General features: G+C 37.6%; 1 protein-coding gene across 1 annotated transcript in view; it reads left to right on the forward strand.

The window, feature by feature from the left end:
- The window catches only part of RPGRIP1 (RPGR interacting protein 1), a 113,815-nt gene that overhangs the window by 1,774 nt on the left and 89,139 nt on the right, over window positions 1-22,902 (forward strand). Inside the window, 1 exon segment of the mRNA XM_055088355.1 lies at window positions 15,543-15,664. Within this exon segment, the coding sequence (XP_054944330.1) occupies window positions 15,646-15,664 (19 nt within the window). The 5' untranslated portion in view covers window positions 15,543-15,645.

Genomic DNA, 22,902 nt, shown 5'->3' on the forward strand with positions numbered 1-22,902 from the left:
TGCGGTACGCGGGCCTCTCACTGTTGTGGCCTCTCCCGTTGCAGAGCACGGGCTCCGGGCGCGCAGGCTCAGCGGCCATGGCTCACAGGCCCAGCCGCTCCACAGCATGTGGGATCTTCCCGGACCGGGGCACATCGGCAGGAGGACTCTCAACCACTGCGACACCAGGGAAGCCCCCCCAGTATGTCTTTCGATTGCAGAGTTTAATTCTTATTTCTCTTTGTACATGTACATTCTTATTTTCTCTCCTACTACATGCCCTAGGACCTTAAACAGTGTGTCTGAAATTCATGTTAAATTAATTAATCATTAGCTTTTATTTATCAGGGGAAATTGTTGTTTTCCCAGGACAAACAGACTATCCTTTCCTTATTAAATATTTTATATAGCACTTATTCAGAGGGACCCAGATGCTGTGAGGCTTGATTGACATGTTATTCATGTAATTCCTGACTTAAGTAAACAAAAATAAACACTAGCATGTTTTATTACTCACTGTTCTCATAGAATAAAAATGTCTATAAAATGTTAATGAAAAGTACTTAAATTCATTTTACCAGAAATCAGTTTTACTGCATGATCTTTATCATGACCTACTTATTAACCAACACTGTATTTGGTGCAAGGGAAGTACTTAAGAGACAGCATTTATGTTTTCAAGGAGTTCACCCCTATGCTAGATGGGGTGGAAGTGGAGGATACAAGAAGAATTAACATCCAGTCCCTCCATCAGGTAGCTTGAATTTACTAAGGATGAGAAAACAAGTGCAAAAATAGCATAATACAAGGCAGAATGCAAAGCACCATGTTGATGGTAAACATTCAGGACTTTCTGGTTTTAAGGCTCTGTAAACTTCGGTGGGTGAAATGGAGAGGGGGAAGTTCCCTTTATCTCTTCTGCTTACTCTAAACACCCTTAAACTTCTAAAGCTGAATGGTTTTATTAGGTGGCTGTGTATGTAGAAAGAAAGCCATGAGCCAGACTCCAGTAATGGAGGGGAAGTAGGGGAAGAGAAAAGGAAACAGAAACAGTAACTCCTTACCTTGGGCTAAAGAGAAAAAACAAAACTGTACTTTTGTCTTTAATTCAAGAAGTAATTCTCTTTGAACAGGCTTTATGTGGCTTAGAGGTATTATCAGAATAATGTATCCCCTGCAACTTTCCCTCCTCCCTGTTCTAAGCCACCTGTCAAGAGGAAGGAGATGAAAGGAAAAGCAGCAACAGCTATGAAATGCCTAATTTGCTTTTTACCTAACTTATTAGCTGAATATTTTCCTCAATATTTATCATCCTACACACCCTCAGCATACCTAATTATCGACCTATTCCATTCAACAAGTCAAATGGACTTTACTAGTACAATCATCATTGCTTCTTTTCCTCTACATCCTTTATCATCCAAGGATATCATAAGCATCTTCACTGGAGAGTGAGGGGTGGTCTCTGATGGATCCAGACAAAGCACTTAATTAAAACTTCACAGAGCTTTCTAATACCCAATACTACTTTATCCTTTACACTAATTTGGAGACCTTTCTGACTATTGGCAACCTATCTGCTATAGGCAACCATATTCTACCTGAAAAATGACATGATAAATATATTACACACCACTTTCAAGAGCCTTACTCTTTGACTGCATCCTGTTTCTCCCACACTGAGTCTGTCCCCCAAGCTGATCCTGCAAACTGCTGTCATGGTAATCATTTGAAAGCGTTCAGTTTTATTGTGTGACTCCCACACTAAAATCCTATAATAGCACTCTATTCCAGTCCTCCATTTTCACTGTTTCATTCACAGCTCTTCCCTGACTGGCCCCTCATTACCTATCAGTGTTATCCCTTCCACAAGACCCTATGCCTAGGCAGCCCTTGCTGTCCTCCAACAGGCATAGATTCTGCAAAAAAGGTTTTATACACTGATAATAAAATTATTGTTCACTTTGGATATACGCCTTCTCAAGGCTTCTAGTGTTTTGTTTTTTTCTCTTTTTATTTTAAAGCTTTCCAAATGGAAATATCCTGTTTGCTTTTTCTTCTTTCTTTTTAAAAAAAAATATTTATTTATTTATTTTGGCTGCACTGGGTCTTAATTGTGGCACGTGGGATCTTCATTGCAGCGTGCGGGATCTTTCAGTTGCAGCATGCGGACTCCTTAGTTTCAGAATGTGGACTTTCTTAGTTGCAGCACATATGTGGGATCTAGTTCCCCAACCAGGGATCGAACCCGGGCTCCCTGCATTGGGAGCCTGGAGTCTTACCCACTGGACCACCAGGGAAGTCCTGCATTTGCTTTTTTCTGATAATTTGTGGTTATTGTAAAAAACTGAAATACAGGAAGAGTGAAAGCTTCTATGTGATCTGTCCTCCAAAAATATGCATCCTTAACTATTTGGTGTAGATTTTTACAGATTTTTTTAAAGTGTATACATGGACTTATTTTTACCGGAATATTATCATCATTAATCTGTAATCAGGGACTTCTTTCATCTCTTTTTCTTAATAACCAAAACCCTGAGCTTAAAAAATTTAAAAACAAGTAAGCAAAAAATCTTTATCTACAAAGTTTGGAAAAATTAGAAAGATTAAAGCAATCCAGAATCATGACATCTAGTGGTTTTGAGGTTGGGTAGTATTTGATTTTAAGTATTATTGGCCATCATTATGTTAATAATAATAAAAATAATAGATAACTTTTATATAACTGTGTGAAGCACTTTTCATCTGGCATTTTATTATCCCCATTTTAAAGATGAGGAAACTAAATCACAGAGAAGTTAAGTCATTTGCCTAAGGTGGCACAGCTACTTGTGGTTTTTTTGCCTTTTTTTTTTAACATCTTTATTGGAGTATAATTGCTTTACAATGGTGTGTTAGTTTCTGCTTTATAACAAAGTGAATCAGTTATACATATACACATATGAAAGACTAAGCCATGCTTAGAAGCTTGGAACTTTCAGGCCCACCCTCCATCCTCCAGAGAGGGGAGAAGGGCTGGAAAATGAGTTAATAATCGATCATGGCTATGTGATGAAGCCTCCATCAACATCCCAAAAGTGTGGGGTTTGGAGAGCTTCCAGATTGGTGCTAGGAGGGTGATGCACCCCAACTCCATGGGGATAGACACTCCTGTGCTGGAGCCCCTTCCAGACCTCGCCCTGTGTTTCTCTTCATCTGACTGTTCATCTGTACACATTATCCTTTGTGATAAATTTGCAATAATAGGTAACCTGTTTTCCTGGGTTCTGTGAGCCCCTCCAGTAAATTATTAAACCTGTGGAGGGGTCCCAGGAATCTGCAATTTGCAGTCAAGTCAGATAGAAGTGGATAACCTGGGGACCTACAACTTCTAATTGGTGTCTGGAGTGGGGTCAGTCTTGTGGGACTGAGCTCCTAACCTACGGGGTCTACGCTAGCTCCAGGCTGTTCACGTCAGAATTGCTTGGTGTGGAAAAGCCACACATCTTCCGCTGGTTTGAGTGCTGTGAGTGTGGTGTAGTGTGAAAGGAAGAAAACACAGCGAGCCGCTTCCAGACACGAGCACACCTGTTTCTAAATACAACGTGAACTTAACCGTACTGGTATGTGTTTTGTTGTCTAATTTACTCCACGTCTGCTCAGAGGAGAGCCCAGCCCCTGGTGCCTTCATGCCATCTCCTAATACTGCCACCTTCCCGGGGGTGAGGGCTGGCCGGGGCGCAGCCTGTCACACCCTCCACTGTGGGGCGTGCAACAGTTCCAGCCCCAAGTCAGGGCATCCCACGGCTGCCCAGGAGGAGCCAGGTAACAGCCTGGAAGTACAGGGAAGTTAATGCATGCCTTTCGAGGTGAGCGAGGAGTAAAAGACAAAAAGGTATCCTTTGCTGTGCAAAAGCTTTTAAGTTTCATTAGGTCCCATTGTTTATTTTTGTTTTTATTTCCATTTCTCTAGGAGGTGGGTCAAAAAGGATCTTGCTGTGGTTTATGTCATAGAGTGTTCTGCCTATGTTTTCCTCTAAGAGTTTGATAGTGTCTGGCCTTACATTTAGGTCTTTGGCACAGCTAGTTTTTTTTGTTTTTTTTGTTGTTGTTTTTTTTTGTGGTACGCGGGCCTCTCACTGCTGTGGCCTCTCCCGTTGCGGAGCACAGGCTCCGGACGCGCAGGCCCAGCGGCCATGGCTCACGGGCCCAGCCGCTCCACAGCATGTGGCATCTTCCCGGACCGGGGCACGAACCTGTGTCCCTTGCATTGGCAGGTGGACTCTCAACCACTGCACCACCAGGGAAGCCCGGCACAGCTAGTTTTTGATGGAGCTAAGATTCTGACTCTAGGAAGTCTGATTCTAAAATGTGTGCATATAACCATTACATAGTTATTAATAATGTAAGATTTGCCAAGGTGAAAAAATTTTACTCATTTATTGAACAAATATTTATAAAGTACATGCTCTTTAATAAGCATTGTGCCAAGTACTATGCCAGGTCACAAGGACATAGAAGTAAACAAAATAGAGACAGTCCCTGATCTTCAGAACAGAGTCAAGTATTAAATGAATAATTAGTCAATTGCTTATAATAAATTGTATCAAGTGCTACTAAATATAAGTACAGGGTACTATGGAATCTATATAATATAGGCCCCAGCCCCTTCAAGGAAATGTTGTGAAAATAAATGGCTGAAGAAGACTTTCTATTTCTTTCTTATTTCCTCAGTTTCTTTTTTCTCCTTCCTACTAAATGTTTTTCTCCATTTTTTTTTCCTTTGTCTTCTTTTCGTCTCTTCTAATTTTCATCCCAGCAATGACCTAAATCTGGTTTCTTGCAGGTTAAGCCTTCTTTAACACTCTTGCCATCTGTTCTCCTCTGGCTCTGAAGCACAAGATTTTATCCTCTGGTAATTTTTCATTAAGCTAATCTTTGTACAGCTTACGAAGTGCTTTTCAGTTGACAAGTCTGACATTTCATAATCAGTGCTTATTTTATTATACTATGATGGTAGAAATTGACCTTTTGAGCAAACATCTAAATGTTATAAAAATACTATATGAACTGGCCCAAATCCTTTCAAATATGAAATTTTATTTCACAAAGTAATTATCTTTCATATGACCGACCATTATAAAATTTACTCAGGGAGTTTTTGTTTTGTTTTTTTTGCGGTACGCGGGACTCTCACTGTTGCGGCCTCTCCCGTTGCGGAGCACAGGCTCCGGGCACGCAGCCTCCGGGCGTGCTGGCTCAGCGGCCATGGCTCAAGGGTCCAGCTGCTCCACGGCATGTGGGATCTTCCCGGACCGGGGCACGAACCCGTGTCCCCTGCATTGGCAGGCGGACTCTCTACCACTGCACCACCAGGGAAGCCCCACTCAGGGAGTTTTTAAACATAATTTTGGAGAACTTTCTTAATGTCTGAGGAACATTACAATAGAGTGCTTCTTTTTTTTCTGTAGTTTATTTTATTGAAGTATAGTTGATTTATAATGTTGTGTTAATTTCTGCTGTACAGCAAAGTGATTCAGTTATACATACATATATATTCTTTTTCATATTCTTTTCCATTATGGTTTATGACAGGATATTGAATATAGCTCCCTGTGCTATGCACTAGGACCTTATTGTTTATACATTTTATATATAATAGTTTGCATCTGCTAATCCCAAACTCCTAGTCCCTCCCTCCCTCACCCCCTCCCCCTTGGCAACCACAAGTCTGTTCTCTATGTCTGTGAGTCTGTTTCTGTTTTGTAGGTAAGTTCATTTGTGTCATATTTTAGATTCCACATGTAAGTGATATCATATGGTATTTGTGTTTCTCTTTCTGACTTACTTCACTTTGTATGATAATCTCTAGGCCCATCAATGTTGCGGCAGATGGCGTTATTTCATTCTTTTTATGGCTGAGTAATATTCCATTGTATATATGTACCACATCTTCTTTATCCATTCATCTGTTGGTGGACATTTAGGTTGCTTCCATGTCTTGACTGTTGTAAATAGTGCTGCTCTGAACATAGGGGTGCATGTTTCTTTTTGAATTATAGTTTTGTCTGGATATATGCCCAGGAGTGGGATTGCTGGATCATATGGCAACTCTTACAATAGAATGATTCTTATCTTTTATTACTACCTATTCCACAACTCCACCCTCAGAATACTGCCTTTTTGTCATCTCAATTTATATTCAGATATCTAAAACCTAGAACATACTCCCTTGCTCACTTTCTCATTGTTCAAAGAACCCTGACTACCATTCCCTTCTGGGGAGTGGTAAAAACAGAATAGTAGGAATCAAAAAATGGTAAATTTGGGGAATGTGAAGAAATACTGAATTAGGGATAATTTATCACAAAGAAAGGTGGCACGCATTTGAAATGGCAGATTTGAGCAATGGAGAAGAGATCATTAAAGTCCCTTCCCTTTTTTCTGAGTCCTGAAAAGTAAACAAAAGCCTTATTAAGCTTGTGTGAGTATGGTTTCTAATAACTAAATCAAGTATCATTTTTCAAGTTTAAATTTAAAGTAAATAAAATCGGGGAATGAAAATGTACTAGAAGTGATTTATGGTAATGGTTGCATTAGTCAGTGAAGTTACTTTAAAAATTCACTGTTTTTACACCTGAAATGGGTATGTGTAAAATATACCTCAATAAAGTTGTTTTTTTAAAGCTACAAGGAAAAAAAAATGAAATAACACTAAAAACTCAATCCCTTAGTCACACTAACTACAGTTCAAATACCTAATAACCTCATGTGGCTAGTGGCTACCATTTTGGACAGCATAGGTCTAGTATATAAAACTTTTCCATGATGTTAAAAAATACTTTCTTAAATCTGTTTTAAGACTTCTTAAGTGTGAGTGTAAAATACTTACACTTACAACAGACATATAACCAAAATAGAAAACATGAAAAAATCGAGTATCCTTAACACATCAGTGACTCTTAAAAGAAATATACAATGATAATAAATATTTTAAAAGTTCAAGGCAGCTAGCAAGCAAAGAAATGCATATTAAAAGGACAGTGAATTAGTATTTTTGTCTATGAAATAGGTATTAAAAACAAAAAGATGCTCCTAATGTTAAGATGATAAGAAATGGATACTGCTGACAAAAGTGTAAACTAGTACAACTTTTCTGAAAGTTGGTTGGACAATTTGGAAATAAGTATCAAAGACCTTAAAAGTAGGCATTCTCTTTGAGTCAGCAATTCTACTTTTAGTAATTCATCTTAGAAAAATAAATGTGGATGGAAGCAAGGATTTATCTATGAGGGTTTTTAATGCGATATGGTTAGAATGGCAAAAAATTAAAAAAGTCTAAATGCCCATCAATAGGGCATTGATTAAATTGATTATGATACATTTATAGAATAGACTATTAAGCAGCCATTTAAAATTATATAATAGAATATTTAATAATATTTTTAAATGTTCATTGTGAATTATATATTGGTTAATGAAAAATAAAAACTTTTTAAAAATAAATGACCTAGAGTAGTCAGACCCATTGAAACAGCAAAGTAGAATGGTGGTTGCCAAGGGCTGGGGGGAGGGGGAAATGGGGAGTTGTTTAATGGGCATAGAGTTTCAGTTTTTTAAGACAAAAAGGTTCTGGAGATTGATTGTACAACAATGTGAATATACTGTTAAAAACAAGACAACAGGCCCAAAATGGAGCTGCTTATCCTAAGCCGTATGTTACCAAACCAAGACTTGGACTTAATTGCAGTTTCAGCTCTCCCAAAAATGGAATCTTAAACCAGCCAGTCAGAATTGCCTAATCCATACTCGTTAGGTAATCTGCCTGATAAACCCCTGCCGTCCCCTAAAGGATGCAATAACCAACCACTCTTTTGTCTGGTACAACTCCCTTGCTCCCACTCCCTTCTGCCTATAAAAGTCTTTCTTTTTGTACAGCTCCTCAGAGCTCCTTTCTGTCAGCTAGATAGAATTCTTCCTGATTCATGAGTTGTTGAATTAAAACCAATAAGATGTATAAAATTTACTCAAGTTGAATTTTGTTTTTTAACAATACTTAACACTATTGAAAATACAGTTAAAAATGGTTAAGTTAGTAAATTTTATGAGTATTTTACTAAATTTTTAAAAATAAATTTAAAAAAAAATGATTCTATTTTTTATTTTAAGTATTATGTATGCCTTTATGCATACGTAAATCAAAATGATAATCATAGTTATCACTGAGTGTTAGGATTACTAATACATTTAATTTTCTTTTTATTTTTCTGTTCATGTCTGCCATAAATGTGTGTTACTTTTGTAATCAAAAGAATGTTATTATATCTCTGACTCCTTTTTTGTCAATTTATTTATTTTATTTATTTATTTTTGGCTGCATTGAGTCTTCGTTGCTGCATGTGGGCTTTCTCTAGTTGCAGCGAGCTGGGGCTACTCTTCGTTGTGGTGCGCAGGCTTCTCATTGCGGTGGCTTCTCTTCTTGCAGAGCATGAGCTCTAGGCACGCGGGCTCAGTAGTTGAGGCTCGCAGGCTCTAGAGCGCAGGCTCAGTAGTTGTGGCACACGGGCTTAGTTGCTCCGTGGCATGTGGGATCTTCCCAGACCAGGGATCAAACCCATGTCCCCTGCATTGACAGGCGGATTTGGCCATGGCTCACGGGCCTAGCCGCTCTGCGGCATGTGGGATCTTCCCGGACCGGGGCACGAACCCGTGTCCCCTGCATCGGCAGGCGGACTCTCAACCGCTGCGCCACCAGGGAAGCCCGACAGGCGGATTCTTAACCACTGCACCACCAGGGAAGTCCTCCAACTCCTTGATGACTGAAATTCCTTCCACATGGAACAAAGCCTATAGTCTACATTTAGAAATACATTAAGCCTAGTGAAAAAATATTAAATGGTATAAATTCACTCTAAAATGTAATGAGGCTGTCAGGGGAAAAAACAGGAGGTAACTGGTTGCCTGAAAGGGGTAGGAAGAAGTGTTTAAAAAATCAGAGATTCAGAAAAAAGACAGCAAAATTACCAACACAAAGTTAGCCTACTTCAAAATTTTGCCCAGCACTAATTCTGGTTAGATCATATGAAAAAGGAGAGAAGACCCAAGATCCTTGAGAAATTGCTTGGGCAAGAAGCAATCTTGGGTGCAGAAAAGGCCAGTTTTTATAATTCTGTCATTTAGACCTGGGAAAATATTTTGTTGGATTTTCGTGTTTTCACTGGGAGATTTATGTGTTCTGGATAATTTGTATACATCCTAATTGTCTCTCTCATTTTATTTTATTGTATTTATAGGACATAGGGAAGTCACACAGGGCCCATTAAACATGTGCTCACCCTCCTGGAAATCCCTTTTCAATGTATACACTGAGTGTGCATAACAAAGAGAATTTCATATAACGATTGAGACTATATTTCACTTAATATATAGTATGAGTGCAGTGACCAGCATGCAGAATTTTTAAGAACATCTAATTTTCAAATGTCAAGTTCTGTTGTTGCATAATTACATCCCAATATTTGGTTTGGAAACTATGGTCACAGTGAAATGGATTATATACATTCTTTTACTTGAGAGGGTCCTGGCACACGTGGATTGAGCAGGCACACTGATCCCAAGGGAGCAGAGTTTGTTCCCTTCAAAGAGATCCTCAGGGCTCCAGAAAATCTCCCACTGTTGTTGCCCTTCAGGAAGAGATTTAAAGATCATTCTCCAACACCAGTAAATTTCTGTTAATCTCAAATCAAATAAATACGTTTTCAGCTTTAGTTTTACTTGAGAAGTTAGTATGTTAAAGAATGTTTTAGCTCCAACCACGGCACACATAGAGGAAAAAGCACAGCCTTCAAGCTCTGATGTTCAAAGAGTTAACATCTTAAGAGCTAAACAGAACTGTATTAACTCCTCTCTTAACAAGCCAGGAGGACAGGAGGATTCTATAGTACTGAAGGACACCAAAACAGAGAAAAGAATTAGAGCTCTCTGGAGGAAGCAAGAACTGTAAGTTTATATCTAATACATATTTATAGTCTTTCATTTCTTTCCTTAGGGTGTTTTTGAGAAGAGTGAAATAAATTTATTCATTTTGTATTGTGCCTGTCTCCCAGGCATCCAGATACAGTATCACTAGGTCATCTTTAATCCTGTCACCTTCTTAACTTCATACCACATCCAACTAGTTGGCAAGTATTTTGATTCTCCTTCCTCAGTGTCTTCGTGATCTATCCCACTCTTCCATCCCCCTGCCATCATCCTTCCTAATTCAAGGCCACTTGCCTGAACCACAGCAATATCCTAATGTTCCTCTCTGCCAGTCTCTCTAACTCACTTATGCCAGATGAATCTTCCTAAAGCCCTTCCACAGCTCTAACTCTATTGCTCTTGTGTTCAAAATGTGTAATTTTCCCCCATTGGCAGAATGAATACAATGCCTCTAATTTATATGCAAAATCTTCCACAATATGTTTCCTTTCACTTAAATTCCCACAACTCTTCTTTCTCAAAGTTGTCATGCCTATCTGCTACTGTCGAAGACCACCCTGCTCTTTGCCCATCCCTGATTCTATTGAAACTCTCCTCTCTGTATAAAACACTCTGTACCTCCACCTGCCAAAATCCCTCCCAGACTCCAACAACCCTCCCTCCATAAAGCTTTATCTGATCCTTCAAGTAAATGTGAATTTCAGTCTTCCTTTACACTTTCATTTTGCTTTGTTCTTCTCGGATTGACTTTTTATATTTTACCTTACAGTTAAGAATGTGCTTTTCTCATTTCTCCTCTCCTCATTAATTGTTCACTTATTTTTCTTTCTTTTTTTGTGGGAAACTATTTTTTTTATTGTTACGATTGACATACAGCAGTGTATAAGTTTAAAGTGTACAGCCTAATGATTTGACTTACATATATTGTGAAATGATGACCACAATACATTTAGTAAACATCCATCGTCTCATATAGATACAGAATTAAAGAAATATAAATACATTTTTCCTTGTGATGAGAACTCTTAAAATTTACTCTCTTAGCAACTTTCATATCTAACATACAGCAGTGTTAATTATATTTCTCACATAGTATATTACAACCCTGGAAATTATCTTGTAACTGGAAGTTTGTACCTTTCGACTGTCTTCATCCAATTCCCGTTCCCCCCCACCCACAACTCTGGTAACCACAAATCTGAGGGCTTTATTTTTCTTCTCCTTGTAGCAGCTGCACAAAATGGGTACTCAGTAATATTTGTCAAATTAAGTTCAGTCCAAATTCCATGAGTTCCTGTCATCTTTTCTGAGCGTTCATACAACTGACACTAAAATTACAGAGACTACACTTTTCTCCATAGCTTCTCTTTATCTCTGTTCCAGGTTTCTTCCTCAATGCTTACATCTCCTTTGCTTCTATCCTCTTACATAAGATCGGCTCCTCCTGAGTTCCCTCACTCATTTTAAAACTATTTTCTTTAAGAGTCTATTCACAAATTGTCCCTTCCTTCCCCCAGATTTGAAGGAGCCCAATTGCAGCCCCCCTTTCAGGGACTTGACTGTTTATTGTGCCTGTTAAAGTTAGTAATGGGAAGACCTGAATTCCCAATCCATATTAAATTTAAAATAGTTAAAACCCTACTTCTATATTTTGACTCATAGGCCCACTTAATCCATGAATTTTTAGAGGATGGGAGTATTTTTGCAGCATTTCCTATGCTCCACTGAAATGCTACTGACATTCCTTTGAGCAGATTTTTTTCACCTGGTTTTTACATTTTTCTTCTTTTTTCTCTCTCTTTTTTCTCTCTCCCCTCTCTCCTACTCAAATCAGTGACACCATTATGGCTCTCACTTCACTGTGTTCTTGGACGTGAGGGAGAAATAATGCAAAACTTCGTAAAATCATTAAAAGCAGCTCTAAAGAGGAAAACAATTTCTGCCACAATCCAATATCATAATAATACATCAGTTGAAAAATTATTATGTATCTGCAGATACCAGGCACTCTGTTAGGTACAAAGATATCCTCAAAAGAGCTGATAGACTAGTGAAGAGACACATGATGTATAAACACTATAGAGAACTGACTTATACTAACCAACATACAAGATAATTACATATATAATATAAATCATTAACTTATACTGATAAATACAATAGAATTATCAATTGTCCAGAGACTAGTTCAGTGAAAACAACAAAAAACAGCTAGCATTTAGCTAATATACTAAATGAGCCTGTACTAAGTGCCAAGCATTATGAAAAGTTTTTATAGGCATTATCTCAGTTGACCCTCATCATAACCATATGAGGTGAGTATTTCATCCCTATTTTATAGGTAAGGAAAATAAGCCGAGTGGTTAAGTAACTTGTCCGTGGTCACACAGCAAAAGAAAGATGTGGATCCGTGTCTTTCTTATTCATAGGCTCTTGACCACAGTCACTATTTACAGTTCAGTCTCTCCAACTTTCATCAGAGGTGAGTATAAAATCAGAGTAAGGGGAGTTGGCTGTATGATTTTAATTTTTGATGTCATCATACTGGCTTTATTCAGCAATCACTACTAAAGACATTCTTTGCCCTCACTCACCTACTATTGCCCCAGTGCACTGCAACTCAATACCACTGCAACGGATTTCTTTTTGTCTTTCATTTCATTGGGTGCAAAACAAGTGATAAATTCTTCTTCCTTACATCTACTCTCCACTCCTTTTTTCCTGAGAGATTAAATCTGGTCAATTCATTGGATTTGGATGTCCCTTCATCACACCTTCACTGACATTCTCCCTTGAGTTTTCTTTTCTGGCATTCTGATAGCCTCCATTTCATTCTTAGAGCTTCTCTGACCATTTTTAATGGTGCTGTCCAGTGGCTCCATAGTGCTATACAGCTTTGGTGGTGTATTTTGGAAGGGTCATAAACCAGAACAATCTTTTCTGGGTCCAGGTATTAAAGAACCACAGCATCTCTTCCTCCACTACAGCTTCATTTTTGCAAATGGCTTCAGGTCCAGAGGACGAGGTCTGTGATGCAGTCACTCCTCCTTTCCATTTGTCTTACTTCTCTACGATAGGAGGCTGAGAAAATGGGGTAATATAGCAGACCTACGAAAGCTACTTTCAGTGTGAGGATTGACATTAAAACAAAATGGTTTCCTTGGTTGCTTCCATTCTGTTCTTATCCTAGGACTATTGTCTAACATGTGAAAGCATATCAACTTTTGGGTGATAGTCAGCTTCCTTAATATAGAAATCTGTAAAGATCCATTTAAAATTTTGTCATTTGAAAGATATTCTCCATTTATTGTGGTTTAAAAAAGTGAAACATCACAGAACAGAATATGAATGACTCAATTCAAGTTAAATTGTCTGGAAAATAGATCAACAAAATGTTAATGCTTTCTCCCAGTAATAGAATTTCTCCATCATGCTTTTTTACCTTCTTTGTATTTCTCTGCTTGTTCAAAATAAGCTTGTGAGCAAACTTCTTAAGTTGACAAGTTGAGCTAGCTTCAGCAAAAAGGGGAATTTGTTGTAAGGACATAATACTCCTACAGAACCTGAGGGCAGGAACAGAGACAGGCCTTGGAAAAGACTAAAATCGAGGCTAGGAAGCTTTTAGGACCTTTTAACTCAGCCACTCAGTGTCATTCTCTCTTTTGACTTGTTATTCATTCACCTATTCACTTATTCAATATATATTTATTAGGTGCCTACTACATTCTAGGAGTTGTTCAAGTGCTGGGAAATAAAGGTAAATAAGATAAACCAATTTTCTGCTTTCAAAGTCCTTATATTTTAGTGAGAGGAGGTAATAAATAAGTGTAAATAAATGAAGGTAGTTTCTGGATATGGTAAGTGTTACCAGTGAAATAAACAGGGCGACATGACAGAGTATAATTGAAGAAGTCCTCACTTTAGTTATATTCTTTTTTTTTTTTGCGGTACGCGGGCCTCTCACTGTTGTGGCCTCTCCCGTTGCGGAGCACAGGCTCCGGACGCGCAGGCTCAGCGGCCATGGCTCACGGGCCCAGCCCCTCGGCGGCATGTGGGATCTTCCCGGACCGGGGTACGAACCCGTGTCTCCTGCATTGGCAGGCGGACTCTCAACCACTAGCACCACCAGGGAAACCCCCTCACTTTAGTTATGAAGTCAGAGAAAGTCCTCTTGGCAGATGAAAAGTTGCTGAGAGACTGAAGGATAAGAAGGAACTAGACATGTGAAGAGCGAGGGAAAGAACATTCCAGCCAAGTACAGAAGTCCTGAGGCAAGAGGGAGCTTGCTGGTTCCAGGAGCAGAGAGGAGGCCAGTGGCAAGGAATGTTATTTGCTAGAGGAGGAGAAACACAAAGCATGATCTGAGAAATAGGAAGAAGGTCCGATCATAGAGGCCATGCTGACTACAGTAAGGAGTTTAGATTTTATTTTAAATGTAAAGGAAAACCACTGGACAATTTTAAGCAGGAAATGCGATGACCTGGGTTGTTTTTTAAAGAGCACTCTGGATGTTTCAGGGAGAATTGGTGGGAGGGGGATGGAGAGAGGAAAATCGGTAGAGCATTAGGAGAACATTATGGTAGTTGAGGTAAGGGACACTGGTGACTAGAATTAGAGTAGTAGCTGTGGAGACAGGGTGATATATACTTTTAGGAGGTACCTGGAGGATTTGCTGGTGGATGACAGAAAGGGAGAAATTGAGGCTTTAGGAACTGGTGGGATGGTAATGCCATTTATGGAGATAGAGAAAGCCTGGGAGATTAGGTTTGAGAGAGAAATTAAAATTCCTGTGTGAGACAGGTGAATTTGAGATACCTAGCAGTCATGCAAGTGGAAATGATTAAAATTCAGGACGATGTACAAATCTGAAGGTCAGGGCTGGAGACAAAAATTTTGGAAGCAACAGCATGTATACACACACACACACACACACACACACACACCCCCGGTATTTAAAGCCAGGAGATTGGATATTATAATTCAGAAAAAGAGTGTTGACCAAGGTTTGAAGTGACTCTGCAGGTAGGATTTCCTCAGTTATTTAGGCTACAACGCAGAATATGGCCATCCCAGAACTCCCAAGTTTACATAATAGTCCTAGCCATTCACAGAGGCTAATTTAACTCTCTTAGTCCCATTTCCAAATGCCTGGGGAAAAGAATCTGATTGGCCCAGCTTAGGTCAGTTGTCTACCCCTGGTCTAATGAACAATGACTGTGGGAACTGGATCATAGACTATAAACTGGTTACTGGTGAGTCAGTCTGTATGAATGGAGTGGAGAGGGGTTCAGAGGCTCATTTCCTGGAGAAAGGATATGGTCATTGGCTTCCAGGCTGAGCAGACACTTTAAAAATGATTCAAAACGGTATGCGTCAATTCTATAATCAGAAAAATTGATTTCATTTTGAATAAATAATGTCATTATTACTGAATGCTTGGTCTTACCCTTCCAGGTAGAGTGATCCACATCACTACAAAAAAGACTATGACATGTTGTATACCATCCTGAAAGTGTAGAGGAATTCCTGCTACAACTGAAGTATAGCCTGCAGAAGGCATCCCAAAGTTGCATGTAATTGGCTGAACTTTTCCTTTATTTTAGTGTCCTGTGGGATCTCTCACAGCTTGGGAGATGATACGACATCTCATCTTCTGGTGGACCATACAGCCAAGGCCCTGTTAGAAACATAGACTCGACACCTCTGATGGTACCAGCGTCAAAAGGTAAATTCGGTGCCTGAGGATGGATGTCTTTTAGAATGAAAACAACCCTCAGTCTGTTATTGTGGGGCGTCTTGCTAGCTTTCACAGTGACTGCTTGCTCTCAGGTCTTTTCTTCAATCTTCTCAATGTTTTATTCATATATTCTTATAATAAAATTTTTACTGTGTGGGTTTAGGAGGTGAAAATAAATACCACCACCACAAATACCACAACAAAAGCCAAGAGCAAATGAGTGGGTCTCATTCTTCTATCCATGTGATCAGCCCTTCACTCTCACTAAACAGAGGTAGGCAATTTAAAAGGAAAGGGCAAGGACTTCCCTGGTGGTGCAGTGGTTAAGACTCCATGCTCCCAATGCAGCGGGCCCAGGTTGGATCCCTGGTCTGGGAACTAGATCCCACATGCATGTTGAAACTAAGAGTTTGCATGCCACAACTAAGGAGCCCGTGAGCTGCAACTAAGGAGCCTGCCTGCTGCAACTAAGACCCGACACAACCAAATAAATAAATATATATATTTTTAAATTAAAAAAAATAAAAGGAAGGGATATGGCCCCACTAGCGCTTCTTCCCCACTCACCTTAAGATGCTTTTGTAACTTTGTTCATACTCTCCCACCCCTCAGTCCTATTCATAGCTACTATTAATTCTACTTTCACTTGACTTCACTTCTGTAAGTTTTCTTTCAAAGATAGGGCACTTTATGCACTGCCCATGGGTGTATAAATGGTGCCATCACTTTGGAAAAAATCTTGGCATTATCTAGTAAAATTGAACATGCAGCTTTACTTCTAGGTATAAAATTTGCAGGGATTCTTGCATATGTGTACCAAGAGACATTTATCAGAATGTTCATAGTAGCGTTGTTCATAAGAATAAAAAATGGAAACAACATAAATGTCCATTGATCAGAAAATGAATACACACTGACATATAATTAGACACTGAAATAAATTTGTTTTCTTTATAATAAATAATTTAATTTTCTTTATAAAATTATAAAGAAATACAAGGCAGTTATTAATACAATATTCAAGATAGTGGTCCCTCTGGGAGAAGAAGGGAATAGTATGGGTGAGGAACTTACAGAGGGTATTAGTAGTCTCCTGTTTCATAAGCTGGTATGTATGTATGTGTATGCTTTATTATTATTCTTTAAACTGTCCGTATATGTTTTATTTCCTCATTTATATGTGTGAGATAGAAAAAATAACATATATAGTAATATTTATATAATAATACATGTATAATGTATGTTGTATATAATACATATATATTATACATAATAGTTTTATTGGGATATAAATTACATAACATAAAATTCGCTCTTTTAAAGTGTACAATTTCTTAATTTTTACTATATTCACAGAGTTGTGCATTCATCCCCAGTACCGAATTTTAGAACATATCATTACCTCCCCCAAAAAACCTTATAGCAGACATTCCCCATGTCCCCACTCCCTGCCCCTGGTAATCACTAATCTGCTTTAAGTCTCTATGAATTTGCCTATTCTGGACATTTTATATAAATGGAATCATATAATATATGATTTTTTGTGTCTGGCTTCTTTCACTTAGCATAATATTTTCAAAGTCCATCCAAGTTGTAACATTTATCAATACTCCAGTCCTTTTTATTGCTGAATAATAATACCACATTTTGTTTATACACTCATCAGTTGATGAACATTTGAGTTATTTTCACTTTTTGGCTATTGTAAGTAATGCTGGTATGAACATTTGTGTACAAGTTTTCGTGTGGACATATGTTTTCATTTCTCTTAGGTATATACCTAGAAGTGGAATTGCTGGGTCATATGGTAACTCTGTGTTAGTTTGAGGAACTGCCAAACTATTTTTGAAAGCAATCGCACATTTTTACATCCCTACTAATAATTCATGAAAGTTCTGATTTCCTCATATCCTCACCAATAGTTGTTATTGTTATTGAGGTAGTATCTCGTGTTGTTTTTTTAATTTATTCTTTCTTTTTGTGGTTTTGATTTGCACTTCCCTAACGAATAATCACGTTGAACATCTTTCGTGTGTTTATCAACCATTTGTATATCTTCTTTAGAAAAATGCCTCCTCAGATCCCTTGCCTATTTTTTAATTGGGTTATTTGCCTTTATATTGTTGGTTGTTAAGAGTTCTTTATGTATGTTGGATACACGTCTCTTAACAGGTATATGATTTGCAGATATTTTCGCCATTCTATTGGTTGTCTTTTCACTTTCCTGATAGTGGCCTTTGAAGCACAAAAGTTTTTAATTTTGATGAAGTCCAATTTATTTATTTATTTTTTGATACTTGTGCTTTTGGTTCCATGTCTAACTTCATACTGTCATGTCTAATACTGCATGGCCCAAGGTCACAAAGGTTTCTTTCCGTATTTTCTTCTAAGAATTTTATACTTCTAGCTCTTACATTTAGGTCTGTGATCCATTTTAAGTTTATTTTTAATATGGTTTGACGATCCAACTTCATTCTTTTGCATGTGTCTATCCAGTTGTCCCAGCACTATTTGTTGAAGAAGTTATCCTTTCCCTACTGAATTTTCTTGGCACACTTGTCAAAAATCAATTAGCCATACATGTATGGGTTTATTTCTGGACTCAATTATATTCCACTGATCTACATGCCTATCCTATGCCAATACCATGGATTATTATAGCTTTGTAGTAAGTTGAAATCAGGATGTGAAAAATAACTTTGTTATTTTTCAAGATTATTTTAGCTCTTCTGGATCCCTTGTATTTCTATCTGAACTTTAGAATCAGATTGTCAATATCTGCCCCCCCAGAAAAAAGCCAACTGGAATTTTGATAGAGATTACATTGAATCTATACATGAATTTTGGAAGTTTTGCCATGTTATCAATATTAAGTCTTCAGGGGCTTCCCTGGTGGCGCAGTGGTTAAGAATCCGCCTGCCAATGCAGGGGACACGGGTTCGAGCCCTGGTCCGGGAAGATCCCACATGCCGTGGAGCAACTAAGCCCGTGCGCCACAACTACTGAGCCTGCACTCTAGAGCCTGGGAGCCACAACTCCTGAAGCCCGTGTTCCTAGAGCCCGTGCTCCACAACAAGAGAAGCCACCGCAATGAGAAGCCCGCGCACCGCAACGGAGAGTAGCCCCCACTCACCTCAGCTAGAGAAAGCCCACGTGCAACAACAAAGACCCAACACAGCCAAAAATATAATTAATTAATTAATTAATTTAAAAAAATATATATATATATTAAGTCTTCAAATCCATGAACTTGGGTTATCTTTCTATTTACTTAAACAGTCTTTAATTCCTTTCAATGATGTTTTATAACTTTTGGTGTACAAGTTTTATACTTCTTTATTAAGTTTATTCTTATGTATTTTTTTGATGCTATTGTAAATGGAATTGATTTCTTAATTTTACTTTCAGATTGTTTGTTGCTAGTATATAGGAATACCATTGATTCTTACATATTGATCTTATACCCTGAAATGTTACTGAACTCATTTACTAGTTCTAATGGATTTTTTAGTAGGTTCCTTAGGATTTTCTAGGTGAAAGAAATAGACAATATTCATTGTCTGTGAATAGAGATAGTTTTACTTATTTCTTTCTAATTTAGATGCCTTTTATTTCTTTTTCATGCCTAATTTCCATAGATAGAATCTCCAGTAAAATGTTGAATAGAAGTGGCAAGAGTGGACAACCTTGTCTTTTTCCTGATCTTATGGGGGAAGCTTTCAGTCTTTTACTATTAAGCATGATTTTAGCTGTGAGTTTTTTGTAGATGACACTTATCAGGTTTGAGAAGTTTTCTTCTGTTAACAATTAATTGAGTGTTTTTTGTCATGAAAAGATGTTGGATTTGTCAAATTTTTTTTTCTGTGTCTATTGATATGATCATGTGGGTTTTGTCCTTTGTTCTATTAATATGATACACTAAATTGATTTTCATCTGTTAAACAAAGATTGCATTCCTGGGATAAGTTACATTTGGTTATGGTGCATAATTCTTTTCATATGTTGCCGGATTCAGTTTGCTATTATTTTTTTGAGGATTTTTTTTGTCCGTAGTAATAAGGGATCTGTAGTTTCCTTTCTTGTGATGACTTTGGTTTTGGCCTTATATGATAAGTTGGGACGTGTTCCCTCTTTTAATTTTTGGAAGAGTTTGTGTAGGATTGATATTCATTCTTCTTTATACATTTGGTAGAAGTCATCAGTGAAGTCATGTGGGCTTGGGGTTTTCTTTGTAGGAAGTTTTTTATTACAAATTCAATTCTTCCACTCAGTCTATTCAGATTTTCTGTTTCCTCTTAAGTCAGTTATAGTAGATTGTGTCTTTCCAGGAATTTATCTGCTTCACCTGGGTTATCTAATTTGTTGGCACACAATTGTTTGTAGGATTCCCTCATAATTCTTTTTATTCCTTTAAGGTTGTTAGTGACATCTTCTCGTTCATTCTTTTTTTTTTTTTTTTTTTTTTTTTTTGTGGTACGCGGGCCTCTCACTGCTGTGGCCTCTCCCGCTGCGGAGCACAGGCATCAGACGCGCAGGCTCAGCGGCCATGGCTCACGGGCCCAGCCGCTCCTGCATCGGCAGGCGGACTCTCAACCACTGCGCCACCAGGGAAACCCTCGTTCGTTCTTGACTTTAGTAATTTGAGCCTTTTTTTCCTTTGTTGATTTTGTTGATCTTTTAAAGAACCAGCTTTGGTTTTATTGACTTCCCTATTGTTTTTCTATTCTCTATTTCATATATTTCTGCTATAATCTTTATTATTTTCTTTCTCTGCATGCTTTGGGTTTAGTTTCCTCTTCTTTTTTCTAATTTCTTAAGGTGAAAGTTAGGTAATGGATTTGAAATCTTTTTTCTTTTTAATGCAGGCATTTACATCTATAAATTTCCCTTGTTAACCCTGCTTTAGCTGCATCCTATGTTTTGGTATGTTGTGTTTTCATCTGCATATTTAATATAAAAAATGTTTTTAAAAAAAGGAAGACCCATGATGGGACCTAGTCCAGCTGGGATGTAACAAATTCCTCATAGTCTCTAGAGCTTGTTCAATTGTCGATTCTAAATGAATCATATTTTTTTGTTTCTTTTTTTATTCAGATGTAGTTGATGTACAATATTACATAAGTTACAGGTGTACCACATAGTGATTTGCAACATTTAAAGGTCATACTCCGATTGGTTATTATAAAATATTGACTATGTTCCCTATGATATACAATACACCTTATAGCTTATTTATTTTATACATAATAGTTGGTACCTCTGAATCCTCTACCCCAATCTTGCCCCCCCCTCTGGTAACCACTAGATTTTTCTCTATATCTGCAAGTCTGTTTCTTTTTTTTTTTTTGTTATATTAATTTGTTTCATTTTTTAGATTCCACACATAAGTGATATCATACAGTATATGTCTTTCTCTGTCTAACTTATTTCACTTAGCATAATACCCGCCAAGTCTATCCATGTTGCTGCAAAGGGCAAAATTTCATTCCTTTTTATGGCTGAATAGTACTCCATTGTGTGTGTGTGTGTGTGTGTATGTGTGTATGTATATATATATACACACACACACACACACACTTTATCCATTCATCTGTTGTTGGCCACTTAGGTTGCTTCTACATCATGGCAATTGTAAATAATGCTGCTATGAATATTGGGGTGCATGTATCTTTTCAAATTAGTGTTCTTGTTTTTTTGGGGGTGTATACCCAGGAGTGGAATTTCTGTGTTGTATGGTAGTTATATTTTTAGTTTTTTGAGAAACCTCCATACTGTTTTCCACAGTGGTGGCACCAATTTACATTTCCACCAACAGTGTATGAAGGTCCCCTTTTCTCCATATCCTCAGCAATATTTTTGTTCTTTTTGATGATACCGTTTTGACAGGTGTGAGGTAATATCTCATTGTGGTTTTAATTTGCATTTCTCTAAATGTTAATGATGTTGAGCATCTTTTCATGTGCCTATCGACCATCTGTATGTCTTCTTTGGAAAAATGTCTATTCAGGTCTTCTGCACATTTTTTAATCAGTTGTATGTTTTTTTGATGTTGAGTTGTATGAGCTGTTTATATATTTTGGATATTAACCTCTTAATGGTCATATTTAAGATTGTCTTCCATTCAGTAGGTTGTCTTTTCATTTTGTTGATGATTTCCTTTGCCATGCAAAAGCTTTTAAGTTTAGTTAGGTCCCATTTGTTTATTTTTGCTTTTATTTCCTTTGCTTTAGGAGACAGATCCAAAAAAATATTGCTACAATTTATGTCAAAGAGTGTTCTGCCAGTGTTTCCTTCTAGGAGGTTTATGGTTTCTGTTCTTACATTAAGGTCTTTAATCCATTTGCGTTTTTGGTATATATGGTTTTAGAGAATGTTCTAATTTCATTCTTTTACATGTAGCTGTCCAGTTTTCAGCCCCACTTATTAAAGAGACAGTCTTTTCTCCATTGTATAGTCTTGCCTCCTTTGTCATAAATTAATTGACCATAAGTGCATGGGTTTATTTCTGGGCTTTCTATTCTGTTCTTTTGATCTATGTGTCTCTTTTTGTGCCAGTACCCTACTGTTTTGAATACTGTAGCTTTATAGTATAATCTGAAGTCAGGGTGTGTGATTCCTCCAGCTCTGTTTTGGCTATTTGAGGTCTTTTGTGTTTCAAAATTTCAAATTTTGAAATTCTTTGTTCTGGTTCTGTGAAAAATACCATTGGTATTTTGATAGGGATTGCATTGGATCTGTAGATTGCCTTGGGTAGTATGGTCACTTTAACAATATTAATACTTTTAATTCATGAACATAGTATATCTTTCCATCTGTTTGTGGTGTCATCAGTGACTTATAAGTAGTTTTCCATACAGGTTTTTTACCTCCTTAGGCTTGTTTATTCCTAGATATTTTATTCTTTTGATGAGATAGTAAATGGGATTGTTTTCTTAATTTCTCTTTCTGATAGTTTATGTTTAGTGTATAGAAATGCAACAAATATCTGTATATTAATTTTATATATTGCAACTTTACTGAATTCATTGGTGAGCTCTAGTAGTTTTCTGGTGGTGTTTTTAGGATTTTCTATGTATAGTATCATGTCATCTGCAAACAGTGACAGTTTTACTTCTTCTTTTCAAATTTGGATTCCCTTTATTTCTTTTTCTTCTCTGATTACCATGGCTAGGACTTCCAAAACTATGTTGAATAAAAGTGGTGAGAGTGGACATCCTTGTCTTGTT

This window comes from Physeter macrocephalus, chromosome 11 (genome assembly GCF_002837175.3).
Source record: "Physeter macrocephalus isolate SW-GA chromosome 11, ASM283717v5, whole genome shotgun sequence".
NCBI classification, from domain to species: domain Eukaryota; kingdom Metazoa; phylum Chordata; class Mammalia; order Artiodactyla; family Physeteridae; genus Physeter; species Physeter macrocephalus.